Source organism: Neltuma alba, unplaced genomic scaffold (genome assembly GCF_004799145.2).
Source record: "Neltuma alba isolate B1F8T4 unplaced genomic scaffold, ASM479914v2 tig00001074_pilon, whole genome shotgun sequence".
In the NCBI taxonomy this organism is placed as follows: Eukaryota; Viridiplantae; Streptophyta; class Magnoliopsida; order Fabales; family Fabaceae; genus Neltuma; species Neltuma alba.
The window spans coordinates 36,930-47,589 of record NW_021632314.1 but is presented as its reverse complement, the minus strand read 5'-3'; the positions used below and the strand labels follow the sequence as shown (position 1 = coordinate 47,589).

The window sequence follows — 10,660 nt, the reverse complement described above, 5'->3', positions numbered from 1 at the left end:
TTAATAGCGTTACAAAAGTTGTTAACAGTTATATTGAAGTTGTAAAAATTTTCAAAAAAATTGTTTCCGGTCACCGAAGTTTGTTGAATTTCCAAGAAAACCTGTTGTTAATTGCTATACTGAAGTTGTTAATAGCATTACAAAAGTTGTTAACCGTTATATTGAAGTTGTAAAAATTTTCAAAAAAAAATTTCCAACCAACAGAGCTCCGGTGACCAATTGTCGGCTGGTCGTTAGAGCTCTGGTGACCGCCGCCGCCGAAGCTCCGCGGACCGGCCGACCAGTAGGGACTGTGATATTTTAAAATGAAGGGCAATTTGGTCTTTTCCTTTCACATAATAATCCCAATTGGGTCTCATGGTACCAAAACAGGATTTCTGAAATTGGTCGAACGTTTTTAGGATTCTGGAGTTAAAGTTGCATTTTTCTGTCTTTTTCCCTTCAAATTAACATGTTTGATTTCGCACTTAACATGTTTTAATTTTAAATTATAACTTTTTGTCTCCATAACACACTTGTGTAGGTCTATAATGAATGAAACTTGATAATAATACAACTCTGAAAATTAATAAATTCAATTTAATAAAATTTTAAAATCCATGTTTAGATCATGTGACTTGATTAGGGTTTTGAAAAATTCAATGGTCTAAATAAGGATTTGAGTTATTTAAGTGCCTTTTAAAAGATTTTTTTCAAAAATAAATTATTTTTTTTTCTTATGCAAATAACCATTAAATTTTATATGATTCGTTATTATTTTTTTATTAAAATTGTTAATTGTTAATTTGCTATACTAAATTTTAGCATTTGGTATAATAAATTAGGACTTTGAGGTAATTTCCGGAAAAGTTGGCCAAAAAACGATTCCCAGGCAAAAAGCCCCTCACCGTTTAAGTTTTAACGTTCCATTTGGTAGGTAATTATTTCAAAATCTTACCTCAAAAGACTCAAATCAAATTGCATCAACTACCAGACGATGTACAATTCCAGATCTACCGGTTTCTGGCATTCTTTCATAGTTGTGAAGCTTCACAATAAGATTTTGTTCGAATAGCTCAGTCCTCATTCGCTGATCCATGGAGTTCACTGACTCTTACAAGCAAACAGGCCCGTGTTGTTTTTCACCGAACGCTCGCTTCATAGCCGTTGCCGTCGATTATCGCCTCGTAATTCGGGATACTCTGTCTTTCAAGGTATTTTGCGCCCTCTTCCTTTCACTCTGATTCCATGGCTTTCTTTGCAATATTTCTGCCGCCTCTTAATATGCTGAGATTTCAACGTGAAGAGTTAAGCTAGAGCTTGATAGATGATAATGGCACTATGGGGGAGTTTTGTTGTTTGAACATTTAGAGTTCTGTTTTCTTTTACCCCCTTGTCTGGGTTGTTTCATGTGGGTGTAATGGTGTACTGTACAATCTTTCTTTCACTGTTTTCTGATAAAAATTTTTTCAGCTAGATGATTGTAATTGCTATTTCGAATTTGGCGCTCAAGAATTTTGGTACCTTGGAGTCGATTTTGCGAGAATGCATTTATGGTTATTTTAGTTTATTTTTTATTAAAATTTTAATAATAGATAAGTCATTTAAAGAATGGGGATCTGAGCATTACGCCATTTTCCATATCTGGATGTGCATTTGATCCCTGCTTAGCATGGACCGGCTATTCTGGGTCGATTGTCGTAAGGATGCTGTAGCGTGACGAGAGATGACCTCCAAGTACCCATTACTGTCTGAAATTCTAATTTTTTTTATCCCTCAAAATTGCGGGTTAATGATGAATTGAAATGAATAGATCTATTAGTTAAAAACTTGTTACAATAATTAAAAAAAGTAAAGGGTGATATTGGAAACTAATTTACTAGTCACTCTGTTCTGTCCATTATTCTCTCTTCTTAAGCTTCCAAACAATGGAACGGGTCATGACTTGTTTGCCCTTTCATGATTTGCCATTCTTTTTAATTCTTCTGTAAACACCAAATCACAGCGTTAGATTCAGATGATTAAGGCAACAGTAACTATCTAGGGAAGAAAATATTGATGGGGCTGGATTGGTAATGAATCCAAAACTCTATAAGATATTTGTTTTGGCTTCTGAAGCTAAAGCATTTGAATGTGGCAAACTAGATAACAATACTGTAAGAGTTAATGTTTGAGTACAGTTATGAGCTATGCTCGGTACAGGGTGATATGATTTAGTTTCGAATTTCAATATCAAAAACTGCATTTGGCCCTTCCATTTTTAATTTAAATCTGCTTAATGGGCATTACTGTCATCCAATTTGGATTTGACTTATTGATTGAGCAGCTTGTTTCCAGCTCAACATCTAGATTTGAAAGCAAACAATATTTCCCATGCAGGTCGTGCAGTTGTTCTCTTGCTTAGACAAGATTAGCTATATTGAATGGGCCCTCGATTCTGAATACATTCTTTGTGGTCTATATAAAAGGCCAATGATACAAGCTTGGTCGCTGACCCAGCCTGAATGGACATGCAAGATAGATGAAGGTCCTGCTGGTATTGCATATGCCAGGTGGAGCCCAGATAGTCGCCACATACTGACCACAACAGATTTCCAGTTGCAGCTAACAGTTTGGTCATTAGTAAACACAGCTTGTGTGCATGTGCAATGGCCAAAACATGCTTCTAGGGGAGTCTCTTTCACTCGAGATGGAAAATTTGCTGCAATTTGCACTAGGCGTGATTGTAAGGACTATATCAATCTATTATCTTGTCATACGTGGGAAATAATGGGCATTTTTGCTGTTGACACTCAAGACTTGGCTGATCTTGAATGGTCACCTGATGATAGTTCTGTAGTGATTTGGGATTCACCACTTGAGTACAAGGTAATTAGCCTTTTGTTTTCTTCCTCCTGTGAAGAGTCCAAAATTGGGGTGTCAGTGTTAAAAACATTCTGGATGAGAGAAGGAAAAAACCTGGTAATAAGAAAGATTAATTGGGCTGGGCCCATATATTAAGAAATTTAAGAAACAGTTAGAATCAGTGATCTAATTGTTGAGCTTTTGTGAATAGTATATCCATATTTTATCAAATCTCTAGCAAGTCACACACTTTGTAAGTTATTAACAATGTCGCTCATTTCTCATATTTTGTGCAATGCATGGGGAAATGTGCTGTGGTTATAACAGAAAGACAGAGAGGGAGAGAGACGGGAAGAAGAAGAGAAACAGAGAAGTAGAAGTTAGGAAGAAAACAAGAGAGTAGACAGATTCAGAGAGAAAGATGAGAGAAGAGAGACTTAGCTGAATAGTGCACTTTATTATTCACAATCTGGTCTGATTTACAAATGAAAAGAAGGGGCTTATTTATGAGCCTTTGACTAGGTAACGGCTAGTTTACAAATATACTCTAACGGCTACTAACTAAAAGCTAACTTTTCAACTATTATATAACAACATGTGACTAGTTGCTTTACAACCAAAATGTCCACTGTTTGCATCTGCTTTCTGGGAGGGGCCTGTGCTGTGTGTCATGTCATGTCGAATGTATGGAGTGGGATGGTGACGGTGATTTTTGGGGGCGGAACTATTAACTGCGATTTCACATGGGGAGAAGCCAGAGTGCTGGTCCTAGCAGAAGGAAAGCCAGAGTGCTGGTCCTACCGGATTTTTTCTTTTTTACTTGGTGAGGATCATGCAATCCTATGATCTCACATTTGTCTTTTCATGAAAGAAACAATTTTCCAAAGGTCAAGATAATTTCCTTGTTGTGGGAGGATCAATATAATAAATCAAATCCAATAATTAGCAAAGAAGCATCTGCGTTTACACCAGTGTATCTCTATGTTGTATTTTATCTGTATATATTTCGTTTTCTTCCCTATGTCTGCTCTGCTTATTTATTGCTTAAGGCTTGTCATCAAAACATAATCAGCCGGGTGTGCAATAGAATAGTGTCAATAAATTGTGTTGTAATGGAATTGAGAAGAAACTTAGTTATCGTGGTTTAATATAGGTTCTAATCTATTCTCCTGACGGAAGGTGCCTTCTCAAGTATCAACCATATGAAAGTGGATTAGGAGTTAAAAGCGTGTCATGGTCTCCTTGTGGTCAGTTTCTAGCAGTGGGTAGTTATGATCAGATGTTGCGGGTTCTGAATCATCTGACTTGGAAGACATTTGCAGAGTTGATGCACTTATCTACAGTCCGTGGTCCTTGTTATGCTACTGTTTTCAAGGTAATCCTATTTTCTTCATTTCAAGTTTTTGATGTTTCAGTTATGGGAAATTTATATACCTCTTTCCTGAAATTGCAGGAGGTAGATGAGCCACTGCAATTTGATATGTCTGAGCTATGCCTGAGCGATGATTTTTCTCATGGAAATGATGGTAAGCAATTACTGTAGGAACCAGCATACTATCTTCTTTTATATATGCACTTCAGAAGTTTTTTCTTATACAACATCCAGTCAGTTCGATATTTACACTTTATGAGCTGTAGCGATACATTTTCATGAAGCATCTGGTGTAAAAATCCATTTAGATTTAAAGTGGCTAAACCGCCAAAGAGCTTCAAATTTCAAACCTTTGAATATATATGTATTGTGAGGCTGCGGACATAGTTTATTATTCTTTTCTTTAGAAGTCATAATAATACAAAGGTAATTGCCTAAGCTGGATGAGCTTTTAAAAATCCTATTTATTGGGATGCTTGATGATATTCGTTATCATCTCTTTATAGTTTAACCCCTTGGGATGAATTATTTTTTAGCAAAATATTGAAGCTTTCATGACCAAACCACCAGGGGGATCTTTGCTTGTGTCTTTTCTCAAATTTAATTAATTTTTTAGTGTAAGTTGTGATGGATCTTCGCTTGGCCCATGCTTTAAACCACACAGTGTTTTCATGTGAAGAGGCAGGCTGGAGATAAATAATAAAGCCATCTTTGAGCATTCTCTAAATAACTTGTAAACCTTTGGGATTATTTGGTTCTTAATAGTCCACAGACAATTCTATTCAGTTTCATTCTTGGTTTCTTATCTTGAAATCAACAGAACTTAAATAAATCAGAATTTTGCTCTTTTCTACAAATTTATTTCCCGTGGTAGAAATTTTGTATCTTGCTATAAGTTTCCGTCTTTGCCCTTGTTTTGATGATAAACCAAGATGCTAAGAGAGAATCAAGATTTGAACTAGTAAACTGGTGATATCTCGATTATTCTTTCTGCGCCTTCTGATATCTCTTGATTGGCCCGTTAGTTTTTTCCCTGCTCTCATTCATTTTTAATATTTTATTTCTTCCAGCAAATGTACCAGAAGCACCCTTCAGAGTCAGGTACGAGGTTATGGAAGTACCTATTAATTTGCCATTCCAGAAACCTCCTGCAGACAAACCAAATCCCAAACAAGGAATTGGTAGGCGATGCTTTACTTTTTTATTGCCACAAATTATGACCTTCCTTGCTGCATAAATTAATGATCTTAGAGAAGGGCGGCAAAATTGAGGGTATTTTTCAAAAGAAGTAGAAGACTAATAATTTGTTTTTCAATCACAAATAAAATCATCACCCCGAATTCCATTATTTAGCAATAATTGGGGGGGGGGGAGAGTAAAAAAATTTAATGTCCGTACGGCTTTTCTGGTCTTCATTATAATTTGTTTGCTTAAGTAGGAGCTTTACCAAGTGATCCCCTTGTGTCTTCATCCTGGGGTGATATGATCATATAGGATTAGTGATTAATATATGCATTGGATACCATCAGTTGTGATGTAACATCGCATTTTGAATCCTGAGTTGTTTGTAAAAAATGCGGACTTTTCTTGTTTATCTTCTAGGTGTTAAGTGACTTCAATTACTTTAATTTAATTCAATATATAACTTCTTTTTAAGCCTAAGATTACGTTATTCATGATTGAATGCCCTTCTCATGTAGAACCTATCCTTGCGATTCAACTAGTTCTGAGAACAGAAGATTGAGAAAAATTACAAGGAAGGAATTTCTGTTGATTATTATATTCAGGGCAATAAACTTGCTGTCTTCCCGAGACCAGAACTTTAAATTTTCCGCCTTACAGTTTGATGAAAAGCTTTAATTTAGGTGTGACGTTTGCCTCACCATGTTTATCTCCACATATTAGTTGCCAAGGGTCATTAGAAATGTCACCAGAAACCTTGCCATTGTCTGTTTCTGTGACCGTTTTATGTTTATCACCATCCTTTTTCTTTTTTTTTTAATTTTTACACATGGGATAAAATCTTACCATGATGACTGAAACCCAAAGATAATTTGCGTCCGTCATTTCACATGCTTCAATGCATTGTCATTTTACTGTCATGTATTCCATGCACTGGTGAGGGTGGATCACTAATTTCTGCCCAATTCAGTGCTGACCAGCACAATCATGTCTTTTGCCTTTGTTTTCATATACGGTTTTTCTCTGCCATTCTTTGGATGTGTATTGGAGTTTGTATTTTGTCATTGTGTAAGCCTAAAATTATCCCGAGTCCTTAAGTATTTGTTGTATTTTATCACAACAGTTTTTCACTGATTTCTTATCTCCGACTTGTCCTTAAGCATTTGTGGTACTTGGTCTGGTTAAGGTGCCGACATTCTTTTGCCCTTGTTTACATGTGCAGTTTTTCTGTCTTTTTTTGGATGCATATTGGAGTTTCTGTTGTATTTTGTCATTTTGTAAGCCTAAAATTATCCCAAGTGTGGTTGGTTTGCTACTTTTGTCAATTGAAGCTTGTCTTATTTTGTTGTATTTTGTCATTTTGAATTTAAATTATCTTAGTCTCCTACAGCTCATTCTTTTTTCTGGGATTTGTTGGACTAGTTAGTTAGATGAACTGTATCCCTAGCAGCTCATAAATAACAGATGAGATAGATTTATGTTTATGAATGAACTGAGCACTACTAGTGTTTACCTTTACAATGCATCACATTTGTTGTAGGTCTTTTGTCTTGGAGCAATAACAGCCAATATATTTGCACACGAAACGACAGCATGCCTACGACGCTATGGATATGGGATATTCGACATCTCGAGCTTGCTGCAATCCTAGTGCAGAAAGATCCCATCAAAGCAGCAGCATGGGATCCAACATGCACACGTCTTGTTGTTTGCACCGCAAGCACACATTTGTATATGTGGACTCCCTCTGGTGCCTATTGTGTTCACGTTCCTTTACCACAGTTCACAGTAACAGACCTGAAATGGAATTCAGATGGAAGCTGTCTTCTCCTTAAGGACAAGGAATCATTCTGTTGTGCTGCTGTACCTTTATTGGCAGAGGAGTCTAGCGAATACAGCTCAGAGGAGTGATACTTCCACCAGAAACCAAAGTAATGGTAAATATGAGCAACTCGCTCTATTTCTTTACATTTGGAAGACTAGAACCTGGGATTAGGATCATAGATTCATGGCAGAGAATTCTTGTATATGTGCCGTGTACTTGTGTTCAACGGCTGAGACTTAATCTGTATGTGGGCTCTACATGTACAGATCGAATTTGAGCCACAGAATATATGTAAACCGGTTTAGGTAGGGCAATCGTGCATAAAAATGTCGTGTGAGCTCTCTTGTTTCTTTTTAAAGTATGTGAAGGGCTAAATCACTCCTTTGTTGTGGGGGTATATAAATTTAGCTAGGGAAAATGGAGCTTTTAATTCTTAAATTTTTAGAATTATCGATTTGGTTCATATAATTTGTTCATGATCGATTACATCCCTGTCATTATAAAATCATATAAAAGTAGTTCTTATGATTTGAAAACCAAATGATAGCATTCTGCTTTTTTTTTTTTTGGGGGGGGGGGGGGAGATAGTCAAATTTAGAGCTTTTATATGGTTATGACTCCCATAAATTACAAGCCATGCTATTCAAAGCTTGTGAAGGAGAGTGTGCTTTTCTATAGTTTCAATTATCATAAATACATGAAAAATTAATCTTTTAATCCTTCAACTTCAACTCTTAGCTCATGTATATGATTCAATCTCTCAATTATGACTAGGTATAACCTACTCTTTGAACTTTCGACTTGTCTATATAACTCAATTCTTATCTTTTCATTTTCTTAAAGTCAAGGTGTAAATTTGTCTTTAAAATTTTTATTCAGGAGCATTGGTTGTTCTAAAGTGTTTTTGTGTTTAATGTAGCCTCTGAAGTTTTCAAATCATAGCAATTATTTTCCTAACTATTATCTAGGTTAATTTTGAGAGTCGGTTGACTAAAGTTGATAAATCTAGATGTAGATGCCATTTATGTCATTTTTTTGGATTAAAATGTAAATTTGTCTTGAAGATTATTACTCAGGAGTTCTCAATGTTTGAAAGTTCTTTAGGTTTAATATCACCCTAAAAGGTTACAAATTATAGGAATGTCGCTTAGGCTATTATTTAGGTTAAGTCTTGCCAAATATAAAGAAAAGCATATAGAAAATATCTGGTTCATATTATTCAATCTGAGAAGATGCTTATATAGTGCAAGTTTTATAGAGCATACTAGAGTTTAAGACTTGGAAACATGTACTATGAGCTGTCATTTAGTCTGATCGGTTAACCAACATTTAAACAAACTTAACAAAGATTAGAGATATAACTTACAAGTTTGACTATTATTTGACCAAATATGTTGAGCTAACAAGATCATGTTATCACGTAGATGACATGTGGACTTGCTAACTTGGCATATTTGGTCAACAAGCAATCAAACATAACCTGGATAATTGTTATGGTAAAATTGCTATGATTTGAAAGCTTTTGGAGCAAAGTTGAATCCAAAAAAACTTTTGAATAAGTGAAAATTTTTTAAACAAATTTACATCTTAATCCTTTTATTTTTTTAAATAATGATCCTTATCATCCATGAGTGAGCTCAACTTGTAACTCAGTTGTCCTACGCGTAAAAAGATGCCTATTAACGTCGTCAATGTGTGTGTTAGAACCCATATTTTGATGATACCAAAATTAAAGAAAATTTGAGTTGCAGGGTATATAATTAATTCATGATTAATTTGTAAGATGAAATGATTTTGAAATGAATTTTTATGAGTAACTCCAATGACAACTCAAGTTATAACGTGTTAGTTATGATAATTGGTAACCACTAGAAGTTGCAAATTTTCTTCCCTTACCAGATGCATCAACTTGAGTCAGTAAATCGGGATTTTTACCAAAATGCTATTAACAGTGAAATAAAATACCAAAATGTTACAGCGTGGAAAGATATTATCAAAATGCTACACTTGAAATTTATCACCTGGAGATGAATTTATAAACTTCATCTTGCCCAGAGCGAGTTCTTCAATAAAGTGGGAAAATTTGCAAATTCATTTGGTAGAGATGAATTTGTAAAGTTCATCTTTGAGTGATGAACTTCAAAAAAAATACTTTTGTCCTTTTCTTCCCATTTCCATGCGTATGAGCATCCTCTCCCCGTACGAATCTCTCAGAACCACTTTTGTCTAAGTCAAAAAAGCAACTGAACTCTTTGCATGCATCTGAAGCTGGGAAGAATATTAAGTCATCTCATCTCCCTTGCCCATGAAGCTACAGTAGTGTCGTGGCTTGCTATATATTTTGCATCTCCTCTTATGCCCATGAATGCGTCTGAATCGTTCAAGCTTTACTTATACATTTTGCATCTCCTCTTATGCCAGTAGCCCATGAATGCGTCTGAGTCCTCCGCATGTTGAGCTCGTGTTCCCACTTCATGTATTCAGATTTCTCTCTTCTCTCTCATCATCTTACTCTCTCGTTTTATTAGTTGCTCCAGCCTCCTCCATTCTTTTGCTGTCTTGTTTCTCTATTCTTACTTCCAAACATTCGACACATACTTTTATTACTGCTGAGGGTATGTTATTTCTCTTATGTATTTTTTATTTTGTCATTATAATATTTAATTTGATTTTCTTCTTTATTTTTTTATTTGATAAACTATTATTTTAAATCTCCAAGTGCTAAGTGGTGGGTTGAACAATTTCAAAAATCTATACTCTTAGGTGCCTCTTATTTTGCCAGTAGGAATCCTCTATTGTATAGTTTTAAGATCTCAAGATTTTGTTTTGATCTCTATTACCCATTTAGTCCTATTTATAAGGCATTTTAGTATATTTCACACAGATTAAAAAACCGTTAAAATAATTTCACATCCACTATCTCATAATTTGATTATGAAAGTAACACTAATCAAGCACTGGATGAAGGAGTGAAGAAAATGTACCAACTGTGCAAATAACTTAATAAAGACAATTATGTATGTTTGTATTAAAAATTATATCAAGTGCCTTATATATAGGATCAAAATTTACACTCTCTCTGTCTTATAAATAAAACTAGAGGAGTATCTTTTAAGCATATGATTTTTTTTTGAAATGAATATATGAGAAAAAAATTCATAGCTTTAACTTTTTTTCCCATATTATTCCTTATTTGCTATCAATTTTCATAATTTTTTTTGTTTTACTCGATCTTAATAGGTGTGTATTAAAGTAACTAACAATTAAAAAATTATTAAAATAAATGAAAAATTTTAGATATAAAAATAAATCTGAATAATTTTATTCATTTAATTATTTATTGTTTTAAGAAACCGAGGTTAAGAAAAATAATTATAAAAATTTAAATTGTATTTAATGAAATCAAGTAAAATATGTTTATTTACATGTAAACATATTTATAAAATATATATATGGGG

The 10,660-nt window shown here is 34.5% G+C and overlaps 1 protein-coding gene across 1 annotated transcript; it reads left to right on the top strand.

Moving 5' to 3' along the window:
• Nucleotides 1-965: 965 nt before the first annotated feature.
• Nucleotides 966-7,529, top strand: LOC114750168 (WD repeat-containing protein WRAP73-like). The gene is made up of 6 exons (XM_028938719.1): nt 966-1,193; nt 2,359-2,847; nt 3,977-4,198; nt 4,277-4,349; nt 5,266-5,376; nt 6,918-7,529. Exons 1-6 carry the CDS (start codon nt 1,077-1,079, stop codon nt 7,286-7,288), a joined length of 1,383 nt encoding a protein of 460 aa, XP_028794552.1. The 5' UTR covers nt 966-1,076; the 3' UTR covers nt 7,289-7,529.
• The last annotated feature ends 3,131 nt before the right edge of the window (nt 7,530-10,660 follow it).

What these genes read in the sequence shown, in the direction of transcription:
- LOC114750168 (XM_028938719.1), top strand. Translation starts at nt 1,077, where the DNA reads ATGGAGTTCACTGACTCTTACAAGCAAACAGGCCCGTGTTGTTTTTCA. An exon ending in GTTATGCTACTGTTTTCAAG is followed by an intron (nt 4,199 to 4,276) that starts GTAATCCTATTT and finishes CTGAAATTGCAG; the next exon opens with GAGGTAGATGAGCCACTGCA. An exon ending in AAATCCCAAACAAGGAATTG is followed by an intron (nt 5,377 to 6,917) that starts GTAGGCGATGCT and finishes CATTTGTTGTAG; the next exon opens with GTCTTTTGTCTTGGAGCAAT.